This window comes from Scyliorhinus torazame, chromosome 12 (assembly GCF_047496885.1).
Source record: "Scyliorhinus torazame isolate Kashiwa2021f chromosome 12, sScyTor2.1, whole genome shotgun sequence".
Lineage (NCBI taxonomy): Eukaryota > Metazoa > Chordata > Chondrichthyes > Carcharhiniformes > Scyliorhinidae > Scyliorhinus > Scyliorhinus torazame.
Genome location: NC_092718.1, coordinates 159,153,550 through 159,180,271, shown reverse-complemented (window position 1 = coordinate 159,180,271; position 26,722 = coordinate 159,153,550). Strand labels below are relative to the sequence as shown.

General features: G+C 46.6%; 1 protein-coding gene across 3 annotated transcripts in view; it reads right to left on the bottom strand.

The window, feature by feature from the left end:
• The window catches only part of LOC140386692 (lysine-specific demethylase 2B-like), a 313,645-nt gene that overhangs the window by 28,268 nt on the left and 258,655 nt on the right, over window positions 1-26,722 (bottom strand). For all 3 annotated transcript variants that reach the window (XM_072469251.1, XM_072469253.1, XM_072469252.1), the window contains one exon: window positions 12,443-12,606. In XM_072469251.1, the coding sequence (XP_072325352.1) occupies window positions 12,443-12,606 (164 nt within the window). The remainder of the gene's footprint in view (window positions 1-12,442; window positions 12,607-26,722) is intronic.

The following is a 26,722-nucleotide window of genomic DNA, read 5'->3' as shown; positions in this document are numbered from 1 at the left end:
TTCACTTTGGGCTTCGGCCTTAATGACTGATGGGCTCGGTCTTGCTCGTACAGGGTGGGGCTCTCATCCTCCCCCATCAGCTCCGCCAACTTCTTAGCGAAGTATTGCGATGGCCTTGGGCCCTCTGTCCCTTCGGGCAAGCCCACAATTCTCAAATTGTGCTGCCTTGAGCGGTTTTCCAAGTCTTCCAGCTTTGCTCGGAGTCCTCTGTTAACCTCCACCACCCTCCGCAGCTCGTTCCCCATCGAGGTGACCTGGTCGCTGTGTCGTGTCACGGCCTCCTCCACCTCCTTCATCTTCTCGCCCTGCTCTCACCTCGGCCGATGCCTTTGCCACCTCCACCCTCATCGGGCCGATTGCCTCCTCCACCAATGACCTCAACACGACCGCCGTCTCTTTCCTCAAGCCCTCCATGTGCCTTACAAACTGTTTTTCCAGCTCCACCGCCATCACCTCGGTCATCTTCTCCACCATAAGTAGTGCGGCCCCGCCTTGCAGTTTGGCTTCCGCCATCCTGTCAACACTTTTGCTCATCTTCTCCTTCGGCGGCAAACCCGCGTTTCCTCCTTTCTTCGACGCTGCTCTTCGCATCCTTTAGCGGCTTATTGTTTTTTTATCTTCTTTCTTTTCTCCTCTCTCCCCCTTCACCCTCCTGTCCTTCATCAATCTGACATTCTTTTTATGAAAAAAAAGGGGGAGAGAAAAAAACAACTTTCACCAAACTTCCTTAAACCTTCTTTCTTTCTCCTCTGCATTCACCCAGAGCTCCCCTGGGACCAGGCTTCAACCTTCTTTCTTCTTCCTAGGTGGGAGCCATCCGACGTGGAGCACCCTCCCCTACATAGTGCTGTGGCCTCGGGCCTGCCGCCTCAGCCTCCTCGTAGCTCTGCCCCCGCTGCTCTAACCTGCCGCGCCGGGCCCACGCCTCAGCCCCCGCCGCCCGACACCCACGCGGGGTTCTTCGCAGGTTTTTAAACCGGCCCCGCTGACTGCTCGTGACGGCCCCAAAGGCCGACAATAGTCGGGGAGTGCGTGAGGACTCGGGGATTTCCCCGAAATCGCCACGAATCGCGGCCACCGGCGGGAGCTCTTGTTGTTGCGGCCGCCCTGCTCGCCCCGCCACTGGAAGTGGTAGATAATTGTTTACATTGGTTGGGAATGTAAGACACGGCGGCACAGTCTCAGGACAAAGGTCTGATTGTTTAGGACTGGGATATGAAATCACTTCACACAAAGTATTATGAATCTTTGGGATTCTCTACCCCAGATGGTGATGGATGCTCCTTTAAGATTGGGATAGGTACATTTTTGGTCTCTCAGGGAATCAAGGGGAGGAGCCTGGAAAATGAACTAAAGCCCAAGATCAACCAATGTCGCACTGAATGACGGAGGAGGCTTGATAGGCTATATGGTTTATTCCTGCTCTCACTTCTTCAGTGTTCTTGACCTAGCAGACTGTTTATTACCAGAGAGAATCCTGGAAGTTAAAATGGGCATTAAGAATGATAAATGGCTAATTGTTTAAACCAACTGCATATATTTTCTTTAACCACCCTTTTAACTAAAGGATAATATATTTAGCAATTGTTCAGTTGGCTAAACATTGCTCTCAAATTACAAATAGGATTTCCCGTTCTGTTGAGTCCATTCAGACAGTAAGAGTTGTTACAGTAATTCCAGTGGCTTGCAACATCCTGCACATATTTTAATTTGCATTATGAAGTACCATAATCTTATGATGCATACACAATCATACATTGGGTGTCAGTGTGATGCATAGACACTAAAATAAGAGTGTGTGAAAACTCCTGAAACACAGCAAAGTGAGATTCCCCCCTCCTCTAGAGATGTTCAGCGGGCCCTGACTCTGGATTAAAGCTTCATTTAACTATAACTTTAATGACTGTGAAAAAAGGAATATCTTCACGAAGGAGCGAGGCCAACAAGTGTCAAAGAGTGAGAGTTCACTTTGGGACGCAGCAAGAGCAGCGGGCCAGCCACCACCGACTGTAACCAGGAGCCCGTTTGGTAAGACATCAGATGACACTAAGATTGGTGGCATTGAGGATTGTGAAGAAGGTTATATAAGATTGCAACAGGATTTTGACAAATTGGGCCAGTGGGCCAATGAATAGCAGATGGAGTTTAATTTGGATAATTGTGAAGTGATGTATTTTGGTAGACCAAATCAGGGCAGGACCTACTCAGTTAATGGTAGGGAGTTGGGGAGAGTTACAGAACAAAGAGATCTAGGGGCACAGGTTCATAGCCCCTTGAAGGTGGATTCGCAGGTGGACAGGGTGGTGAAGAAGGCAATCAGCATGCTAGGTTTTATTGGTCAGAATATTGAATACCGGACTTGGGACTTCTTGTTGAAGTTGTGCAAGATATTGGTGAGACCACACAAGGAATACGGTGTACAGTTCTGGTCACCCTATTTTAGGAAGGATATTGTTAAACTAGAAAAAGTTCAGAAGAGATTTACGAAGATGCTACCAGGACTTGATAGTCTGAGTTATAAGGAGAAGCTGGATAGGCTGGGACTTTTTTCCCTGGAGCGCAGGAGGCTTAGAGGTAATCTTACAGAGGGCTATAAAATAATGAGGAGCATAGATAAGGTAGATAGCCAACATCTTTTCCCAAAGGTAGTGGAGTCTAGAACCAGAGGGCATAGATTTAAGGTGAGAGGAGAGAGATACAAAAGAGACCAGAGGGGAAATTTCTTCACACAGAGGGTGGTAAGCACTTGGAACGGGCTGCCAGAGGCAGTGGTAGAGGTGGGTACAATTTTGTCCTTTAAAAAGTAGTTAGACATTTACATGGGCAGGGTGGGTATAGAGGGATATGGGCCAAATGCGGGCAAGTGGGACTAGCTTAGTGATAGAAATTGGGCGGCATGGACAAGCTGGGCCGAAGGGCCATCTATGACTCTATCATAGGGAAGCAAGTAGGCAATTCTGGTGAACGTTTCTTATTTATCTTAACTACAGAATTTTAATTGGTGCATATAGAACATTGATTGAAGTAATAAGAATATAAACACAGGATAAAAGCAAATTACTGCGGATGCTGGAATCTGAAAGAGAAAATGCTGGAAAATCTCAGCAGATCTGGCAGCATCTGTAGGGAGAGAAAAGAGCTAACGTTTTGAGTCCAATTACTCTTTTCAAAGCTAACAGACAGAGAAAGTGGGAAATATTTATACTGTGGAGTGAGAATGAAAGATGAGTCATAGCCACAGAAATCCAGGGAAACGGGGTGTTAATAGCCACAGAAACCGAGGGAAAGAGTGCTAATGGCAGTCCCCAGAGAGAACAAAAGATGTGAGAGGCCAAACAGCAGAGAAACTAACATCAGAGGCTAAACTGTGACAGATGGAGATGTGGGGGAGGGGAAAGGGGAAGCAAAGGGGAGAAGGAAATGTGGATAAGATTGGGGGGGTTTAAATATATATTAAGAAAGAAAGAAATGGTAAGAGACAGTTGAAGGACTGAAGACATTAATTAAAATTCAACCAGTAAAATAACTAATTAATTAGTTAAAACACTGTAAAGGTAGCATGTTAAGTGATGTGTTGAGGCTACAGAAAATGGAAGCTCGTGGACACAGTGTAATCCAACGCAAACACGTCTGCAATAACATCTGTGGCTTCAGGAATTTCTGCTCACAGTCATTGAGCTAGAGGCTGAACTGCAGAGACTCACATGAGGAGGGGGAAAGTTATCTGGACACTGTTGCAGGAGGAGATCACACCGCTTAATATAAGGTCATTTGATTGGGTCTATGGTGACATTCAAAAGGGTGTGACTGTGAGAGAGGCAGGTATGGGGACCCAGAAGTTAGAAGTGGAGGAATCTCAGACCTTGCAATTGTCCAATAGGTTTGAGGTTCTTTGAGCTTGTATGGGATGAGAGCGGGGGCTGTAGGGTGGATGAGCAAACTGACCAAGGCACTGTGGTACAGGAGGCCTTTCAAGCGGGGGAAGTTAATAGGAATGTAGTGGTAGTAGGAGTATAGTCAGGGCTCGGGACATGCTCTGGGCTGGATAGGAACTTACAATGGGAGGATGCAGTTCTTGTGGTCCACATGGGTACCAATATCAGAGGTAGGACTAGGAAAGAGATTTTGTTCAGAGAGTATGAGCAGCTAAGGGCTAAATCAAAAAGCAGAACTTCAAAGGTAAATAATATATAATGACCTCAGTACATTTACAGGAGCAGCCCTTTGGATTTCGGCGGCAGCGGTGCGCAGGGGCCTTCTGGGAGGTGAGTACTTACTTTAAAAAGCCTTACCTTTACAGGAGCAGCCCTTTGGATTTCGGCGGCAGTGGTGCACAGGGGACTTCTGGGAGGTGAGTAGTGAATTTAAAAACCCTTACCTGGTCCCGTGTCTGTTCTTCTTTTCTGTTTTATTTGTTTTTATATAAGGCGGGAACCGGAAGTTCGACCCGCGGACCTCTGGGAAGTTCCCCCCCCCCCCCCCCCCCCCCCAAACCAATAAATTCTGGTGGAGAGGAAACCCGAGACACTACACGTGTAGTGTCTCCCACCCACCCTCCTCCTCTAACCTAATAATAAAACCCATTGGTGTGAGGTAAGTGCCATATTATATTATTATTATATTATTAGCATTGTGCAGGTCAAGGTTCGGAGGTGGAGGAGCAGTCTCTGTCAGCGAGAGAACCTGAGAACATCTAAGACACTCAGAAGGTAAGAAGGTAAGTAAGTGATTTTTACTCATTTTTACTTTTATACCTTTTTTCAAATTGTGTGTGTCGGGGGGAAACTGAAGTGACATCACAGAAAAGCTGTGGCCAGAGTGGCTGGTTGGGATTCTACACTAAATTAAAAAAAATGTGAGTATTTGGTAACTAATTAAACATAATAACTTAATTATAATTTAGAGGGATATCTAAGCCAGAGATCGGAGAGTACGATAGTTAGCTATCGCATTTCTATTAGAAATCTAGTGCTAGGAAACAGATAGTTGACAGTAACTTTGAAATTAAAAAAAAAAAATATTTAAAATTTTTTTTTTTTTTTTAAATTTTAATTTTAATTAATTGACGCAATGTCAGTTAGAGGGGTGCTGTGCTCTGACTGTGAGATGTGGCAGGTCCGGGAGGCTTCCAGCGTCCCGGATGGCTTCATCTGCAGAAAGTGCACCCAACTGGAGCTCCTCACAGACCACATGGTTCGGTTGGAGCAGCAATTGGATGCACTTAGGAGCATGCAGGTGGCGGAAAGCGTCATAGATCGCAGTTATGTAAATGTGGTCACACCCAAGGTGCAGGCAGAGAAATGGGTGACCACCAGAAAGGGCAGGCAGTCAGTGCAGGAATCGCCTGTGGTTGTCCCCCTCTCGAACAGATATACCCCTTTGGATACTGTAGGGGGGGATAGCCTATCAGGGGAAAACAGCAGCAGCCAGAGCAGTGGCACCACGGCTGGCTCTGATGTTCAGAAGGGAGGGTCAAAGCGCAGAAGAGTAATAGTAATAGGGGACTCTATAGTCAGGGGCACAGATAGGCGCTTCTGTGGACGTGAAAGAGACTCCAGGATGGTATGTTGCCTCCCTGGTGCCAGGGTCCAGGATGTCTCCGAACGGGTAGAGGGCATCCTGAAGGGGGAGGGCAAACAGGCAGAGGTCGTTGTACATATTGGTACTAACGACATAGGCAGGAAGGGGCATGAGGTCCTGCAGCAGGAGTTCAGGGAGCTAGGCAGAAAGTTAAAAGACAGGACCTCGAGGGTTGTAATCTCGGGATTACTCCCTGTGCCACGTACCAGTGAGGCTAGAAATAGGAAGATAGAGCAGCTAAACACGTGGCTAAACAGCTGGTGTAGGAGGGAGGGTTTCCATTATCTGTACCACTGGGAGCTCTTCCGGGGCAGGTGTGACCTGTATAAGAAGGACGGGTTGCATCTAAACCGGAGAGGCATAAATATCCTGGCCGCGAGGTTTGCTAGTGTCACACGGGAGGGTTTAAACTAGTATGGCAGGGGGGTGGGCACGGGAGCAATAGGTCAGAAGGTGAGAGCATTGAGGGAGAACTAGGGAATAGGGACAGTGTGGCTCTGAGGCAGAGCAGACAGGGAGAAGTTGCTGAACACAGCGGGTCTGGTGGCCTGAAGTGCATATGTTTTAATGCAAGGAGCATTACGGGTAAGGCAGATGAACTTAGAGCTTGGATTAGTACTTGGAACTATGATGTTGTTGCCATTACAGAGACCTGGTTGAGGGAAGGGCAGGATTGGCAGCTAAACGTTCCAGGATTTAGATGTTTCAGGCGGGATAGAGGGGGATGTAAAAGGGGAGGCGGAGTTGCGCTACTTGATCGGGAGAATATCACAGCTGTACTGCGAGAGGACACCTCAGAGGGCAGTGAGGCTATATGGGTAGAGATCAGGAATAAGAAGGGTGCAGTCACAATGTTGGGGGTATACTACAGGCCTCCCAACAGCCAGCGGGAGATAGAGGAGCAGATAGGTAGACAGATTTTGGAAAAGAGTAAAAACAACAGGGTTGTGGTGATGGGAGACTTCAACTTCCCCAATATTGACTGGGACTCACTTAGTGCCAGGGGCTTAGACGGGGCGGAGTTTGTAAGGAGCATCCAGAAGGGCTTCTTAAAACAATATGTAGACAGTCCAACTAGGGAAGGGGCGGTACTGGACCTGGTATTGGGGAATGAGCCCGGCCAGGTGGTAGATGTTTCAGTAGGGGAGCATTTCGGTAACAGTGACCACAATTCAGTAAGTTTTAAAGTACTGGTGGACAAGGATAAGAGTGGTCCGAGGATGAATGTGCTAAATTGGGGGAAGGCTAATTATAACAATATTAGGCGGGAACTGAAGAACATAGATTGGGGGTGGAATTTTGAGGGCAAATCAACATCTGACATGTGGGAGGCTTTCAAGTGGCAGTTGAAAGGAATACAGGACCGGCATGTTCCTGTGAGGAAGAAAGATAAATACGGCAATTTTCGGGAACCTTGGATGACGAGTGATATTGTAGGCCTCGTCAAAAAGAAAAAGGAGGCATTTGTCAGGGCTAAAAGACTGGGAACAGACGAAGCCTGCGTGGAATATAAGGAAAGTAGGAAGGAACTTAAGCAAGGAGTCAGGAGGGCTAGAAGGGGTCACGAAAAGTCATTGGCAAATAGGGTTAAGGAAAATCCCAAGGCTTTTTACATGCACATAAAAAGCAAGAGGGTAGCCAGGGAAAGGGTTGGCCCACTGAAGGATAGGCAAGGGAATCTGTGTGTGGAGCCAGAGGAAATGGGCGAGGTACTAAATGAATACTTTGCATCAGTATTCACCAAAGAGAAGGAATTGGTAGATGTTGAGTCTGGAGAAGGGGGTGTAGATAGCCTGGGTCACATTGTGATCCAAAAAGACGAGGTGTTGGGTGTCTTAAAAAATATTAAGGTAGATAAGTCCCCAGGGCCGGATGGGATCTACCCCAGAATACTGAAGGAGGCTGGAGAGGAAATTGCTGAGGCCTTGACAGAAATCTTTGGATCCTCGCTGTCTTCAGGGGATGTCACGGAGGACTGGAGAATAGCCAATGTTGTTCCTCTGTTTAAGAAGGGTAGCAAGGATAATCCCGGGAACTACAGGCTGGTGAGCCTTACTTCAGTGGTAGGGAAATTACTGGAGAGAATTCTTCGAGACAGGATCTACTCCCATTTGGAAGCAAATGGACGTATTAGTGAGAGGCAGCACGGTTTTGTGAAGGGGAGGTCGTGTCTCACTAACTTGATAAGAGTTTTTCGAGGAGGTCACTAAGATGATTGATGCAGGTAGGGCAGTAGATGTTGTCTATGTGGACTTCAGTAAGGCCTTTGACAAGGTCCCTCATGGTAGACTAGTACAAAAGGTGAAGTCACACGGGATCAGGGGTGAGCTGGCAAGGTGGATACAGAACTGGCTAGGCCATAGAAGGCAAAGAGTAGCAATGGAGGGATGCTTTTCTAATTGGGGGGCTGTGACCAGTGGTGTTCCACAGGGATCAGTGCTGGGACCTTTGCTCTTTGTAGTATATATAAATGATTTGGAGGAAAATGTAACTGGTCTGATTAGTAAGTTTGCAGACGACACAAAGGTTGGTGGAATTGCGGATAGCGATGAGGACTGTCGGAGGATACAGCAGGATTTAGATTGTCTGGAGACTTGGGCGGAGAGATGGCAGATGGAGTTTAATCCGGACAAATGTGAGGTATTGCATTTTGGAAGGTCTAATGCAGGTAGGGAATATACAGTGAATGGTAGAACCCTCAAGAGTATTGAAAGTCAAAGAGATCTAGGAGTATAGGTCCACAGGTCATTGAAAGGGGCAACACAGGTGGAGAAGGTAGTCAAGAAGGCGTACGGCATGTTTGCCTTCATTGGCCGGGGCATTGAGTATAAGAATTGGCAAGTCATGTTGCAGCTGTCTAGAACCTTAGTTAGGCCACACTTGGAGTATAGTGTTCAATTCTGGTCGCCACACTACCAGAAGGATGTGGAGGCTTTAGAGAGGGTGCAGAAGAGATTTACCAGAATGTTGCCTGGTATGGAGGGCATAAGCTATGAGGAGCGATTGAATAAACTTGGTTTGTTCTCACTGGAACGAAGGAGGTTGAGGGGCGACCTGATAGAGGTATACAAAATTATGAGGGGCATAGACAGAGTGGATAGTCAGAGGCTTTTCCCCAGGGTAGAGGGGTCAATTACTAGGGGGCATAGGTTTAAGGTGAGAGGGGCAAGGTTTAGAGTAGATGTACGAGGCAAGTTTTTTACGCAGAGGGTAGTGGGTGCCTGGAACTCGCTACCGGAGGAGGTAGTGGAAGCAGGGACGATAGGGACATTTAAGGGGCATCTTGACAAATATATGAATAGGATGGAAATAGAAGGATACGGACCCAGGAAGTGTAGAAGATTGTAGTTTAGTCGGGCAGCATGGTCGGCACGGGCTTGGAGGGCCGAAGGGCCTGTTCCTGTGCTGTACATTTCTTTGTTCTTTGTTGTTCTTTGTAAAGGCAGCAATGATCATAATATGATTGAATTTCAAATCCAGTTTGAGGGAGAGAAGAGTGAGTCCCAGACTAGTGTTTTAAACTTAAATAAGGGCAATAATGAGGGTATGAAGACAGAACTGGCTAAACTGAACTTGGAAATGAGGTTAAGGGATAGGTCAGCAGAGATGTAATGATAGATATCTAAAGAGACATTTCCTAACACTCAGCAAAGACACATTCTAGTGAGAAAGACAAACTTTATAGGATGCATGCACCATCTGTGGCTAAGGAAGCAAAAGATTGTATCAAATTGAAATTAAATCGAAAGAAAAAAATGCAATTCCACGATGATTAATGGCAGGTCAGAAGATTGTACAGAACATAAAGAACAACAAAAAATGACTAAAAGGATAATGAGAGAAAAATTAGAGTATGAGAGAAAACTAGATAGGAATATAATCAGATAGTAAGAATTTCTACAGATATTTAAAAAGGAAAATAATGAGTAATGTGGGCATTGGTCCTCTAAATAACATGTTTGGGGAATTAATAATGGAAAATAAGAAATAGCCTACTATCTGCCCCAGCGAAAATGCTAGACTCTATTATCGAGTTGGTTAAAGCAAGGCTACTTAAAACATTTCAATGCAATAAGGCAGAGTCAACATAGCTTTGTGAAAGGGAAATTGTGTTTGACTAATTTATTAGAGCTCTTTGAGGAAGTAACGAGCAATGTGGATTAAAGGGAACCTGTAAATGTGCTGTACCTGGATTTTCACAAGCTGCCACATCAAAGGTGACGACGCAAAATAAGAGCTCATGGTGTGTGTGTGTGTGTGTGGTCTGGGGGCGGGAGGGAATGGGACATATTAATAATGGATAGAGGATAGTTTAGCTCACAAGAAACAATCAGGAAATAGAGGTGGCATAAATAGTTTTGGATTGATAAGATGGAAACAGCAGAACACCAAAGGGATCAGTACTGGGCACTCAACTATTTACAATTTATATTAATGACCCTGGCTGAAGGGACCAAATGTATGTTTGCTAAATTTACTGATGATACAAAACAGCAGAGTAAATTGTGCGGTCACGAGAGTCTGCAATTGGATACAGATAGGTTGAGTGATTGGGCAAAAATTTGGCGGATGCAGTATATTGTGGGAAAATGTGAATTTGTCCACTTTGACAGAAGAATAGAAAAGCAGCATATTATTTAAATGGAGAGAGACTACAGAATTCTGAGTACAGGGGGATCTGGGTGTTCTAGTACATGGATCACAGTTAGTATGTAGGTACAGCAAGCGACTAGGAAGGCAAATGGAATGTTGCAGTTTATTGCAAAGGTAATAGAATATAAAAGCAGCGAGAAAGTGTAAACTCCACACAGATAGCCACCCAAGGTCGGAATTGAACCTGGGTCCCTGGTGTTATGAGGCGGCAGTGCTCGCTACCGTGTTGCCCTTCTCTCCAGGAGTGAGTCCATGCACAAATAGGTATATTAAAACAAACTTTATTACTAACACAGAATTAACCTAATTTTAATATCCTACAAGAAATAGTATTAAATTACCAGTTAAACAATGCTTAACAATAAAATGAAACACTAACTCCCAACTGCTAACTTTTTATCTCTAATCATGCAAACCCATCTCAGGTCAAAACCCACTTTTAACCACACACAGTATTACTACCAAATATTGGACAGAGATAGTGTGAGGCTACTTGGAGAGAAAGACCTGACGCCCTGGCAGAATAATGCAGAATCTCTGGCTGTATTCTTCAGAATCTGCTTCTTAGCTTCTTTGCCAGCCAAAACCTAAAATTGAAAACTCCACACCTGATTCATTCAGCCTTGGCTCCTCCCATTAACTACATCATCTCTATCCCAGTAATTGGGTTACGACCATCTTTCGAAGGCTAAACACAATGGGCGGGATTCTCCGTCCCACCAGACCCATTTTCTGGTGTGACGTGCCCCTGCCGGCAGCGGGATCCTCTATCCCGGCAGCCGGCCAATGGGTTTCCCATAGTGGTCACCCCCACGCCGTTGAGAAATCCGCTGGCATGAGTGCACTGCTGGCGAAGTGGAGGATCCTGCCGATGGAGAATCCTGCCCAATGTCACTAATTATCTACTCACCAGGGGAACCATCTTTCTATAAACAAAATTCCATTAGCCCTATTCAGGTAAACAATATACATGGTTGGAATGAATTCTGATCTTACTTGTATGACATCTTAATTGCATGTTTTGCAGCCAAAGTATCTGTCTTTCTTTTAAACCAGGATTTTAAAAAAATACTGCAGCAGTCACATACACATACTAACCCAGGCTTTAAACCATTACTGCACCAGATTCTTATCACACAATATATATCTGAAATTCTAACATTCATTACAGGCGTCTTGGCCAATATTTATCCTTCAACTTATGTCACAAAGGCACATTATTTGGACATTTCTCATTACTGTTTGTGGGACTTTACTGTGTAGGGTTCTGGGAAATCCTGAGTTTGTGAAAGGATATGCATTCAAATTTTTTCTTTAGCTGTTTTTTTTTCCTATCCATTCGTCCCTGGGATGTGGGTGCTGCTGAGAAGGCGAGCATTTATTGTCCAGCCCACCAAGGTGATGGTGACGTGGTGTAGGGAGGAAGTTCCAGGATTTTGACTGAGCAACAGAGAAAGAATGGCGGTATATTTCAAGTCAGAATGGTGTGCAACTTGGGAGGGGAACTTGTTGGTGGAGGTATTACCATCATGGGCTGTCCTAGATGTCATGGGTTTGGAATGCGTCCAGCACTATTGTAAAAGCAATCCAATGCCTAAAAACAAGCAGTCTACAAAATCCAAAGATGTGTGGGATAGGTGGATTGGCCATCCCAAGTTGTCGCTTAGTGTCTAAAGGTTAGGTGGATTATGGGGTTACAGGGATGGGTCTAGGTAGGGTGCTCTTTCAGAGGGTCGGTGTAGACTTGATGGGTCGAATGGCCTCCTTCTGCACTGTAGGAATTCTATGATAATAAGCACTTCATGTTTTTCTGGAATAATCTGCAAAACAGTATTTCTCTGGTAAAATTTTAAAAGCAGTTTGCAATGTAGGGGATTAGGTGGATAGGCCATGTTAAAATTGCCCCAAAGTGTCCATAGGTTAGGTGGGGCTACGGGGATAGGCCGGAGATTGGGCCTAGGTAGGGTGCTCTTTCAGATAGTCGGTGCAGACTCGATGGGCCCAATTGCCTCTTCTACGCTGTAGGGATTCTATGATCTCAAAATAGCAAACGTAAATTAAATTAGCACCATAATTAAATTGTTCAACGTTCCCGACATTTCAATATTACATATTTAGTGAGATTTTAATACAATCTGCCTCGTTCTAGAGACACTGCATTAGATACCGTTTCAGAATTCACAAATAGAGGAACCAAATCCAGTCTTACTTTGTAACTTGTTTATGAGCCAACTGAGTTGCTTTTTGGAGATGTTTGTCCAGCTAAGGTCCAGTATGATGGGCTGTCTCCTGATGATTCCACTCAGCATAGTTGGAGTGATTGATATGCAGCCACTCAGGTTAATCGTGATCCACAACCTCTTGTCACAACACCTGCAAACATTAAGAAAATAAGTCAGTCAATAAAACCATGCTGTAGGCTACTAAAAAGTGAAAGTGAATGTTTTGATAAAATAGGACCATTATAATGTATTTAATACTCAAATACTGCAGCAGTGTCACAGTGGCCTAGGCCCAACAATCTGCAGTTTTTTCATCAATGATCACCATAAGGTAAAAAGTGGGGATGTTCGCTGATGATTGCACAATGGTCAGCACCATTCACAACTCCTCAGATACTGAAGCAGTCCAGGCTTGGGCTGACAAGTGGCAAGTAACATTTGTGCCAAACAAGTGCCAGGCAATGATCATCTCCAACACAAGAGACTCTCATCATCATCTTTTGACATTCAATGTCATGATCATTGCTGTATCCTCATTATCAACATCCTGAGGGTTGCCATTGACCAGAAGCTGAACTGGACTAATCATATAAATACTGTGGCTACAGGTCAGAGGCTCTGAATCCTTCAGTGAGTAACTCACCTCCTGACTCCCGAAAACCTGTCCACCATCTACAAGGCAAGAGTGTGATGGAATATAGGCCATTTGCCTGGATGAGTGCAGCTCCAGGAAACACTCAAGAAACTCGACGCCATTCAGGACAAAGCTTGATTGGCACCCTATCCTTAAACATTCACGACCTCCACCACGGATGAACAGTGTTAGCAGTGTGTACCAACTAGAAGATGCATTGCAGGAACCCACCAAAGCTCCATTGATAGCACTTTCCAAATCCACAACTGCTTCCATCCAGAGGGACAAGAGCAGCAGATACATGGGAAACCAGCACCTGGAAGTACCCCTCCAAGTCACTCACCATCCTGACTTGTAAATATATTGCCGTTACTTCACTGTTATTGGGTCAAAACCCTGGAATTCCCTCCCTAGCACTGTGGGTGTACCTACACTACATTGATTGCAGAGGTTCAAGAAGACAGCTCACCACCACCTTCTTAAGGGCAATTAGTGATGGGCAATAAATGCTGGCCCAGCCAGCCAACACCCACATTCCATGAAAGAATAAAGAGAAACTCAAACTGCACCCTTAAAAATGTCAATTCATTTTAGATTAAATCACCCATGCTGTTGTATATAATGAGTCAGCTGTCACATAAAGGTACGGCAGCTAAAATGTGACTCGGTAAATGTGCACAATGCAGAGGTCTTACTGTACATTGTTTGTAGGGCCTCATCCCACTGCCACTCCTATTAATCCAATGGCAGGCAGAGAACTCACCATGCGGGCAGCACGACAGGCAAACCCATGCGGGGAGAGTGTTGGGATTGGGCCTCTCATTTAAAGACATTCAATGCCTGATCAAGGGATGTGGCATTAGGGAGAGGGTCTGAGAGCCATCCCCTACCCTTTGCTATTGAACACCTCCCCCCCCACCCCCACAAACCCAACCCCCATAACCGATTCTCACCATCATGCACTTCTGGCTTGAGATCCAGCAAACTAGGCCTTGGGTGGGTGTCATACTGGCAAGTCACGCGGCATTGTTGTTCATTAGAGCTGTTGGTCTCCTATTGGCTGACTGCTCTCGGCAGGCGGGACTTAAGCCCCCAGGGTTCTTGATCCCAAGAAAAGCCCGTCATTGTCCAGTTAAGTACCTGTGTGACAATTAATCTGGCAGGCTTTGCTGAAAAAGGGCGACGCAGGGCTCTCACTGTCTCTCCAGTCGGTGGGCGAGACTCCTGTCATCTTCATTAAATATCACTCAGACTCTATCTCCATTTAAAAAGCACACTAATTTCTACAGGACGCCAAGTATTGGGATTCAATTCAATACGTCTTGCACTATACTTTTCTCTCAATTCTTTCATCGGATGCAGGTGTCAGTGGAAAGGCCAGCATTTGTTGCCAATCTCTAACTACCCTTCAGAAGAGAGTCACCTCCTTGAACTGCTACAGTCCTGCATAGGTGCATCCACATTCTGTTAAGGAAGGAGTTTGAAAACTTGCCTAAGCATGGACTTATCCAATTGTTCAGGTACCACTTGTTTTAGGGAGCATTATTGATCCATATCCTAAACAGCACAAAAAACCCACACAGGCCAGAAGCACTTTAGAACGGTCCAGTTTTGAATTCCGCTGATGAATCAGCCAGTTGTCAGGCTGCATCAGCAAGTTTCTGTTCCACTTGAGATGGTGTTTTTCCCCTGCTGGCCAGAATTATACTAGCACAGCACAAACTACTTTCAGTAAAAGGGAATTGCAGCTTGACTCTGCATTTTCAGTTTTGTACTTCTGCAAAGCACAAAGAAGCAAGTATCAGCTTGGTTGCTACAGCCTACAGGTATCTCCACCTTGAATCTCTCCAACAGAGAGTCATCAGGTTGGAGACATTCCGACATTTAAGGGAGAGGAGAGGAGAACCCAGAGTTTGGTCACGTCATGTAGAGGTACAGATTCAAAAAAGGAATAGTGTCTGTTTTTATTCATTCAAGGCATGTGGGCTTTGCTGGCTAGGCCAGCATGCATTGTGTATCCCTGGTTGCTTGAGAAGGTGGTGGTGAGCTGCTGCCTGGAAACTCTGCAGTCCATGTGATGCAGGTCCATCTACGTGTTCTTAGGAAGGAAGTTTCAAGATTTTGACCCAGTGACAGTGAAGGAACGATGATACAGTTCCAAATCAAGATGGTGAGTGGCTTGGAGGGCAATTGCAGGTGCCGGTGTACCCGTGCATCTGCTTCCTGTGTCCTTATAGGTGGTAGAGGTCATGGGTTTGGAAGGTGCTGTTGAAGGAGCCTTGGTAAGTTGCTGCAATGCATCTTGTAGATGGTAAACACTGCTGCTACTGTGCTTTGGTGGTGGAGGAAGTGAAAGTTTCAGGTGGTGGTTGGGGTGCCAACCAAGAAGGTTGCTTTGTCCTGGATAGTGTTGAGCTCCTTTGAGTGTTGTTGGAGCTACACTCATTCAGGCAAGTGGAGAATATTCCATCACACTCCTGGCTTGTGCCTTGTAGCTGATGGACAGTAGGCTTTGGTGGGTCAGGAGGTAACCCTCCTGACACAAGGTTTCCAAGTCTCTGACCTGCTCTTGCAGCCACGGTACTTATATGGAGAGTTCAATTCAATTTCTTGTCAATGGTAACCCTCCAGGATGTTGATGGTGGGGGATTCAGCAATGATAATTCCATAGAATGTCAAAGGATGTTGGATCCTCTCTTGTTGGAGATGGTCATTGCCTTGCACTTGTGTGGCATGAATCCTACTTGCCACTTGACAGCCCAAGCCTGGTTACTGTTGAGGTCTTGCTGTATTTGGACATAGAATGCTTCAGTATCTTAGTTAACATTGCGCAACTAGTATGGCCATGACCTAGAGACAAAGAGAAACCCAGGCAAATTGGAGAACAAGGATCTGCAGGAACTGACCCTAACTTGCTACCTGAGGGCAAGTATGAAGATGAACCGAAGGGTAGCCAGAATACAGACTATGGTACCGTAGTGCAGAAGAGGAAACGTAATGTGGTAGTTGTAGGGGATTCAGTAATAGAGGGAAAGCGGTGGTGTAGTGGTAGTGTCACTAGACTAGTGATCCAGAGGCAGGCTAATGCTCTGGGTCATGGGTTCAACTCCCACCATAGCTGCTGGTGGAATTTAAATTCAATTAATAAATCTGAAACTAAAAGCGAGTACCAATGTCAATTGTTGTAAAACTCCATTAGATTCTATATTGTTATGGAAAAATGCAAGCATGTGACATAAATCAAAGTTCTAAACTGGGGGAAGGCCAATTTTAATACGATTTGGTCAGAGAGGACTGGGAGCAGACATTTTTAGGTAAATCTGTGACAGAACAATGGAATGCATTCAAGAAGGAAAGAGGGAGAGTACAGGGCCAAACATGTTCCAAGAAACAAAAAGAGTGGGACTAACAAATTCAGTGAACTCTGGATATCGATGGATATACAGCTTTGGATAAAGAGAAAAAGGGAAGCCTGTGGCAGATAGAAGACTCAAAACAGCAGAAGCCCAAGAGGGGTATAGAATGTGCAAGAGGGAAAAGCAAATTAGGAGAGCAAAAAGGGACATGACAGGCAAATAAAATAATGGAAAATTTTACATTGTTTTACATTAAGTTAAAAGGAGAACTAGGGAAAGTAGGGCCCATTAAGGACCACAGTGGTAATTTGTGTGTGGAGCCGGAGGACATAGGAGGGTTCTAAATGAATACTTTGTGTCAGTGTTCACTAGTGAGGGGGGCGATATGGGTATAGAAATCAGAGAGAAAGACTATGTTAAAATTAAAGATATTAACATAGACAGAGAGGAGGTTCGGAGTGGTCTGGCAGGCTTAAAAGTATATAAATCTCCCGGGCCAGATGAAATGTATCCCAGGCTGTTGAGTGAGGCAGGCAAGGAAATAGCAGAGGTGCTGGCAATAAGTTTCAATTTCTCTCTGGCCACAGGAGAGGTGCCAGAGGACTGGAGGATAGTCAATGTGGTGCCATTACTCAAGAAGGAACCTACAGGCTGTCAGTCTAACCCCAGTGGTGGGGAAACTATTGGATGTAACTCTGAGAGACAGAATTAATTTGCATTTAGAGACAGAATTAATTTGCATTTGGAGAGGCCGAGATTAATCAAGAATGTTCAGGGAAGATCATTAATCAGGGAAGGTCATGCCACCAACTTGATTGAATTTTTGGAAGAGATGACCAGATGAGGGCAATGCATTTGACATGGTCTACTTGGACTTCAGCAAGGCTTTGATAAGGTCCCGCATGGGAGACGGATAGCAAAGGTAAGAGCCCATGAGATCCAAGGAAATTGGGCAAATTGGATCCAGAATTGGCTAAGTGGCAGAAAACAGAGGGTGGTGGTCAAGGGGTGTTTTTCTGACTGGTAGCTCGTGTCCAGTGGGGTCCCGCAATGATCAGTGTTGGGACCCTGGAGGATGATACGGAAATTAGCAGGGTGGTAAATAGCCTTAGAGGATAGCCTTAGATTATGGAAGGATATAGACGATCTGGTCAGATGGGCTGATCAATGGCAAATGAAATTCAATCTGGATAAGTATGAGGTGATGAACTTGGGCAGGACAAACAAGGCAAGGGAAGACGAACAAGGCAAGGGAATACATGATGAACCCTGGGAAGCACCGATGATCAAAGGAATCTTGGTGTGCACATACACTGGACTGGTGGATAAACTGGCATATGAAGGTATATGGTATTCCTGGATAAAGAAGGTATATGGTATTCTTGGGCAAAATTCTCCCCCAACGGTGGGATGTCCGCCGACTGGCGCCAAAGGTGCGGAAGTGCGGAGGGATTTCCGCCCCGCCAGCTGGCGGAAATGGCGTTTGTTTCCCCGCCAGCTGGCGTGGAAATGCGGCCGCTGTCAGTTTCCCAGCGCATGCGTGGGAGCGTCAGCGGCCGCTGTCAGTTTCCCGCGCATGCGCAGTGGGGAGAGTCTCTTCCGCCTCCACCATGGTGGAGGCCGTAGCGGAGGCGGAAGGGAAAGAGTGCCCCCACGGCACAGGCCCGCCCGCGGATCGGTGGGCCCCGATCGCGGGCCAGGCCACCGTGGGGGCACCCCCCCGGGGTCAGATCGCCCCGCGCCCCCCCCAGGACCCCGGAGCCCGCCCACACCGCCTGTAAATACCAGGTTTGATTTACGTCGGCGGGACAGGCAATTCCTGGGCGGGACTTCGGCCCATCCGGGCCGGAGAATCCAGCGGGGGGTCCCGCCAACCGGCGCGGCCGGATTCCCGCCCCCGCCCAATCTCCGGGAGCGGAGACTTCGGCGGGGGCGGGATTCACGGCGGCCAACGGCCATTCTCCGACCCGGCGGGGGGTCGGAGAATGACGCCCCAGGTCTTTATTAGCTGAGGAATAGCTGAGGAATAGAGTTTAAGAGCAGGGAAGTTGTGCTGAAACTGTATAAAACATTGGTGAGGCCACAGCTAGAATATTTTGTGCAGTTCTGGAATCTGCATTAGAGGAAAAATGTGATAGCACTGGAAAGGGTGCAGAGGAGATTTATCAGTACGTTACTTGGTCTCAAGAGTTTTAGTTATGAAGAGAGATTGTGTAGACTGGGATTGTTTTCCTTGGAGCAGAAGAGACTGGGAGGGGAGCAGAGGAGACTAGGAGGAGGCTACATAATTGAGATGTATAAAATTCTGAGGGGCATAGATGGAGTAGACAGGAAGAAACTTTTCACCTTGGTAGAGGGATCAATGACTAGGGGACCTAGATTTAAGCTAAGGGCAGGAGGTTTCGAGCAGATGCGAGGAAAAGCATATTCACCCACAGGGTGGTGGGAGTGTGGAACTCACTGCCTGAAAGGGTGGTGGAGTCAGAGAGCCTCATAACATTTAGATATGCACTTGTGATGCCAAGGCATACAAGGCTATGGACCAAGTGCTGGAAAATTGGATTAGAATAGGTGGTTGTTTCTGACCGGTGTTGACGCGATTAGCCAAAGGGCCTATTCTGTGCTGTAGACCATTATGGGCAGCACGGTCGCATTGTGGTTAGCACAATTGCTTCACAGCTCCAAGGTCCCAGGTTCGATTCCCGGCTTGGGTCACTGTCTGTGTGGAGTCTGCACATTCTCCCCGTGTGTGCGTGGGTTTCCTCCGGGTGCTCCGGTTTCCTCCCACAGTCCAAAGATGTGCAGGTTAGGTGGATTGGCCTTGCTAAATTGCCCTTAGTGTCCAAAATTACCCTTAGTGTTGGGTGGGGTTACTGGGTTATGGGGATAGGGTGAAGGTGTGGGCTTGGGTAGGGTGCTCTTTCCAAGAGCTGGTGCAGACTCGATGGGCCAAATGGCCTCCTTCTGCACTGTAAATTCTATGATTCTATGATTATAACTATGACTCTTCCGGTTCAGTAGTGTCCTTTAGAAAGGAAATCTGCTGTCCTTACGTGACCTGGATGTCCAGACCCAAAGCAAAGTGGTTCACTCTTAATTGCCCTCTGAAATGGCCCAGCAAGATATTCTGTTGTATCAAATCGCTACAAAGTATAAATGGGATGAAACTGAATGGACCACCCAGCATCAACCCAAGTACCAGAAACTACACCAACCCCATCAACCTCGCAAAGTTCTCTTTACTAACATCTGGTGGCTTGTCCCAAAATTGGGAGAGTTGTTCCACAGACTATTCAAGAAACAGACTGACATGGTCATACTCATGGAATCATACCTTACAGACAATGCACAAGGCACCATCGCTGCCCTTGGGTATGTCCTAAAGTTTGCTGCCCATGTCTAACCTGATGCCATGAGATTTCATGGTGTCCAGAGTCAGTGTTGGAGAGTCCCAGGGCAACTCCCTCCCCAACTGTATACCACTATGCTCTGCTGGGACTGTCCAATTGACGATGTCTTCAACATCGACTCTAGACATCATGAAGTCTCCTAGCATTAGGTCAAACATCTGTAAGGAAACCTCCTGGTGGCTACCATCTACCACTCTCTCAGCTAGTGAATCAGTACTCCACCATGTTGAACACCACTTTGAGGAAGTAATGAGGGTGGCTAGGGTACAGCATACACTCTTGTGGAGAACCATCACCAAGAGTAGTTCGGTGGCACCATTATTGGCCAAACTAATTGAGTCCTAAAGAACATAGCTGCTAGACTGAGTCTGCAGCAGGCAGTGAGGGAACCTAATGGGGGAAACATACTTGACCTCGTCCTCCCCAATGTACCTGTTTCAGATGCATCTGTCTAGAACAGTATTGGTAGGAATGACAATCGCACAGTGCTTGTGGAGACTAATTCCCGTCTTCACATTGAGGATACCCTCCATAGTGTTGTGTTAAATGGAATAGATTTTAAACAGATCAAGCAACTCAAGACTGGGGCATGTGCAGCAGAATTGTATAAAAGTACAATCTATAACCTCATGGCCCAGAATATCCCCCAATCGACCATTAATATCAACCCTGGTTCAATGAAGAGTGCAGGACAGGATGCCAGGAGCCGCACCAGGTATACCTAAAAATATAGCGTCAACCTGGAGAATCAATAACACAGGACTCTTTGGAAGCTAAAGATCAGAAGCAGCATGTGATAGACAAAGCTAAGCAATTCAACAAACAACGGTTCAGATCGAAGCTCTGCAGTCCTGCCACAGTCATGAATGGTGGTGGACAAGAATCAACTCACTTGAGGTTCCACAAATAGCCCAATACGCAATGATACAGGAGCCCATCACATCATTGCAAAAGACAAAGCTGAAGCATTTGCAGCCAAGTAGATGATCCATCTCAACCTCTTTTGGAAGACCCCAGAATCACAGAAGCCAGCCGTCAGCCAATTTGATTCACTCCACAAGATATCAGGAAATGGCTGAAAACACTGGATACTGCAAAAGCTATGGCCATCGACAATATCCTGGCAATAATACTGAAGACCTGTGCTCACTCCAGAATTAGCTGCACCCTGACCCAAGCTGTTCCAGTACAGCTACAACACTGGCACCAACCTGACAATATGAAAAATTGCTTAGGTATGCCCTGTACACAAAAAGTAGGACAAATCCAATCCAGCCAATTACTGCCCCATCTACTACTCTTGATCATGAAAGTGATGGAAAGTGTCATTATCAAGTGATACTTACTTAGCAATAACCTGCTCACTGATCCTCAGTTTAGTTTCAGCCAGGGTCACTCAGCTGACCTCATTAAGCCTTGGTTTAAACATGGACGAAAAAACTGAACTCCAAAGGTGAGGCGAGGCACTTGACATTAAGGCAGCATTTGACAGAGTGTGGCATCAAGGAGCCCTAGCAAAATTTGAAGTCAAAGCTAGCACAAAGGAAGATGGTTGTGGTGGTTGGATATCAGTCATCTCAGTCCTGGGACATCACTGCAGGAGTTCCTCAAGGTAGTGGCTTAGTTCCAACCACCTTCAGTTGATTCATCATTCCTCCATTATAAAAGGTCAAAAGTGGGGATGTTCGCAGATGATTGTACAATGTTCAGCACCATTAGCGACTCCTCAGGTACTGAGGAAGTCAATGCCCACACAAATGCCGGGCAATCTAACCATCAAACCATTGCCCCATGACATTCAATGGCATTAGCATTGTTGATCCCCCACTATCAATATCTTGGTTTGGGGGGGGGGGGGGTGTTACCAATGGCCAAAAACTAAATTGGACTAGCCATATAAATACTGTGGCTACAAGAATAGGTCAGAGGCTCGGAATCCTGCGGCACGTAACTCCCCTCCTGACTCCCCAAAGACTATCCACCACCTACAAAGCACAAGTCAGGTGTGTGATGGGATTATCCCCACTCTCCAGGATGAGTGCAGCTTCAACAACACTCAAAGATCTTGACACTAACAGGAAAGAGCAGCCCGCTTGGTTGGCACCCTATCTACCATCTCCAGCATTCATTCCCTCCACCTCTGCTGCATAGTGGTAAAAGTGTGTACCATCTACATGATGCAGTGCAGCAACTCAGCAAGGGTCCTTCAACAGCACTTTCCAAACCAGTGACCTCTACCATCTAGAAGACCAAGGGTAGCACCACCTGCAATTTCCGCTCCAAGCCACTCGTCATCCTGTCTGGAACAATTGCGTCGTTCCTTCTCTGTCACTGGATCAAAATCTTGGGACTCGTGTCCTAACAGCACTGTGGATGTACTTACACCACATGGACTGCAGTGGTTCAAGAAAGCAGCTCACCACTACATTCCCAAGGGCAATTCAGGATGGACAATAAATGCTGTCCTAACCAGCGACACCCACACCCTTTGAACAAATAATGAAAAATGAGAGGGTTGGATAGCATCCTGTGTAAACAGGATCACAGAATTGTTTAAAAAAAGGACACAGAATTCTTCCTCACTGGAGGTGGTAATTCGACCCATCGGACACGATCTACCAGTCATGTCACGTCTGAACGGGAGTGCAATGTGGATAGTAGATGCCGGGAGAAGCCTCCTATGGGCTTCCGGCAGTCAGTATGTCTCCAGCGATCTACCCAGATCTCCCGAGCCATCGCAATCTGGAACCCGCGCCCAAGTAGGTTTTAAACCCCCTTCGGCTTGCTCACCTGGGATCTACCAGGCTCCCAGCATCCAAAGGCCTCCCCAGGGAGACCCCAGCTGTGTAACGTTCAGTACTGGACCACAGAGAATGGCACCCGGGGGGGGGGGGGGAAAATCGCCCAGGCCATCAGATGCCTCCAAATGGTCAAGCACAGGGCAGGGTGGTCCCCTGCCCCTCTCCCTGGAATATGGGCAATTGGCACTGTTAGCTGGCACTCTGGCACTGCAACCCTGCCTGGGGGAGCCATGCCCATAAAGGAGGGTGGGGGAGTTATGAAGGGTGGGGGCGCAGGGAGGGTATGAAGGAGCCTCTAAGATGGGGGGGTGGGTGAAGGGTGGAGATCTTGGAAGGGAGAGAAAGGGGGTGTGGGAAGATGTGAAAAGGGGGTTCCCGCAGTGACCCCATAGTGGGGTGTCATCACTTGGAGAGATGTGGGGTAATTCTCATATGTGTGTGCACGTGTGTGTGGGGTGACATTGCCCAGGGGTGGGTGAGGAGTCTGACAAGCCCTCTTAGAGGTTGAGGCGCCCTTTCAAAATGGTGGCCCGATCTCAGAGGAGCTGGTCTGGCCAGCGGGTTCAGCTCCCCAGTGATGAAAATAATTCTCAAGTGTGGGCTTGACTGGGGAGAAACTCCCGAGGGCCCAAAAAAGTGACTAAGTGTGATTATATAGTGGTGGGGAACTCGTCCACAGAGGTGGCAAGAGCCTCGCAGCAAAACCTGCGGCAAATGACACAGAAACTTTTCATTAGATCATTCCCATCATGTCTGCAGAGGCTCTCCATTGTAGCAATTCACTTAGTGCTACTATCCCTCCTTCATCCTAAAACCTTGCACATTCTTCCTTTTGAGGCAACAATCAAATTCCCTTTTGAATGCCTTAATTGAATCTAGCTCCACCACACTCTCAGGTAGTGAATTCCAGACCTTAACTATCACTGCTTGAGTACGTTTTTTCCTCTTATCGATTTTAATTCATTTGCCAATTACTTTAAACCTGTGCCCTCTCACTATTGATCCTTTCATGTGTGAGAACAATTTCTCCATATCTACTCTGTACAGACCCCTCATGATTTTGAATACCTCTTGGTTCCACCAGTTGCTGTGGTGTGATTTGAACCCGTGCCCCAAGAGCATTAGGCTGGGTCTTTGCATTACTAGACCAGTGACATTAAGACGATTCCAGAGTTCCACATGGTATACTGTCGACCTGGTGCCAGAGTGAGGTTATTGGAGGAGAGGGAGGATCCAGTTGTGCTAGATTATCTTGGGATGGAGGGGAAGTTAGGTTGTCAGCTGTTTAGTGGAAATAGGATCAAGTTAGCAAGAGATGGATCTCACAGACAGGATGAGCTTGGAGAAGGCATATGGGAAGACGGAGAAAGTAAGGGAAGATGCAAGTTTAGGTTTAGGGATACAAGTAAGGTTGTATTCCCTGAAATTTAGAAGATTAAGGGAGATTTATTAAGTTCAAGACATCTACATAATTTCTCTTGGTCTACCCTATTTCCATTACTTGGGGAATCCAGGACTAGGGGAAATAGCCTATAAAATGAAGCTCGGCCATTAAAGAAATGAAAATGGTGGCAGAAGTTTGCAACTTCTTTAAAAATGGTAGTTAATGCTAATTCAACTGTTAATTTTGTATCTAAAATTGATTGTTACCTGTTAACCAAAAGGTATTAAGGGAATTGAGGCAAAGATGGGTATAATGAGTTAGACCACAGGTCAGCCATAACCTTATTGAATGCCACAAGCTAAATGGTCTACTTCCTATTCCTATGTTCCTAAATTGTTAAGGCTTCAACTGAAGCCGATTCCGGAGGAACGTTACACAAATGTAACATTGGGTGCTCATCTAATATCACTAACAATAATGTACAGCAGTGGTGGGCAACCTGCATCCTGGGGGCCACATGTGGCCCATCTGGGTTCCGAGTGCGGCCCATGAGACATTTTGTTGACCACTGCCCACGTGTAAAGTTACCACGTTCTGCTGATTTCCATCCGTGTAGTTTTCTTCCTACCGATATGACTGAAGTGATCCTCACGTAAGCAAGGGCAAGTGAAGTGAGGTGTGTTGATCGCTCACAACATTGACTGTGATAGCAATTTGCTCCCTCTGCGTCCAAAAGGTAAATGTTTATTTTGTTTTTAACCATTTGAAGTTGATAATAGTTCTATCAATATATGAATGATTATATAAGTGGTTTTCTATAAGACGTTATGAAATATCGGCGTGAATGAAACGTATTTAATCTTATTCATGGAGCCATGGTTAGTGAACAAGTTCAATTTCAATCTTGCGGCCCACTGAGATAAAGGAGGACCACTCATCCAGCCCACTCACTAGCCGAGGTTGTCCATCACTGATGTATATCTTCTCTAACATGCAATGGTAAAGAGTGAAATAAACCTAAAATTTGGCAGCAGGTGGCAGCAGCTGTATAGCAACAATATTGGGTGCAGAAAATTGCGATTGTTCAGGATTAAACCTGCATTATGCAATACAATCTTAACCATATTTATACTTTCCTTAGCAAAACAGAACAATTCTCCGCAAAAAGCTTTTTCCTGTAAACGGACTCACTGTGGCCATGATCCAATGTTGTGAAATATGCCCTCGAATAGTAACCTGATGCCATACTGTACATGCAAATAGCCAGACACATTATCAAGATACCTGAATCCCCAATGTAAAAATTGGGTCATTTTAAGAATATATACCAAACAATATTTGAGATTAAAATTTAAATCATACAAATGATTCTGCTTTTGAAATTTAATTGAAGATTTTCCAGGGCTACGCTCGCCTACCCCCACCTGCTAACAAGGTCTAGCAGCATTTAAGCTGCACTGTCCTCTGTCCCAAGGTGGACCCCACAGCCCTGAGGGCACCGATCGAGAGGATGGGGTGCTGAGTGCCAGGTGAAAGGTCCCATGGAGTGGCGATGGTGGGCACCAGCTACCCAGAGTTCCACCCTCTGATGAGGCCACTCTCGAGGTCAGCACACAGGACAGGGCGGCATGGCTGTGCATGTGCTGCCGACAAGTGAGCCGGGGCCCTCCGGCCGCAGAGGACGCCCGCCAGTGGGATCGAAGGCAACGGGGCGAGGTAAGCGGCTGGCAGCCTCTACTGCAGGTGTGTATCCTGGGGAAACACCATGATTTACTGATAGAACTAGGAGAGTAAAGCATGTTCAAGATTTCAAGATCACTGAGGGAACCGGGTTTTGGGGGGGAAAGAGAGAGAGAGAGAGAGAGAGGTATGCGGTGGGGAGGGTAGAGGCAGCACCTTTGGTAGTGGAGTATTGTACAGCAGATTAAACACGTTTTTGCACAACCATTATGATGCTTCTGACATTTTCTTCCACAATATGGGCTGAACCCCAGACCCGTTGCACATCTCTCTTGGCATCCTCCCCGTGGCACTCACCCACCCTTCGGCCGTGGACATGTCCCCGGAGCTGTATCCCATCCCTGGGTGTTCGGATATTGCATTCAAGCACAGTGCCCTGGCATCAAGATCTGATTGGGATGCTAGGCAATGTCTCCCACATGCTACATGGCCCGTCCACCCACAGGAATCTACTTGGCACGTGTCACGTGCTCACACACGATTGCCAATTCACTATTTGCAATAGCCTTCAGCCGCGCAGCCAGAGGCCTCAGCAGTCAATGGGGCTGTGGGTGATTGGTGGGGCAGATGGGCAGGGCCAAGGGTTGCCCCCGGAACAGGTACACACAATCCAGGGTTTGGCATTGTGGTACCACGAGCGATTGCCCCCCACCCCCCCAGCGCCTCCCCCTACCCCCCTACCCCTGCGGAGGGTCCCCCACCGAGCACTGGAGTGGCATACCCAGCACCCCCGGGCTCTTTGCCTGTGAGCAAACATGGTTACTCACTTCCTCGGCTTTTCTGTCAGGTTAATGTTTTTCAAAAGGAGTACTAATCGACGCTAGTGTGAGCACTTGCTGGGGAGGCCGCTGAATGACAGGAGGCCATTGGATATGGGGGTCACTCTCGTTGATTGTGTGGAAATGGGGCTTAAATGGTGATAATTGGTTTCTCGCCACGCTA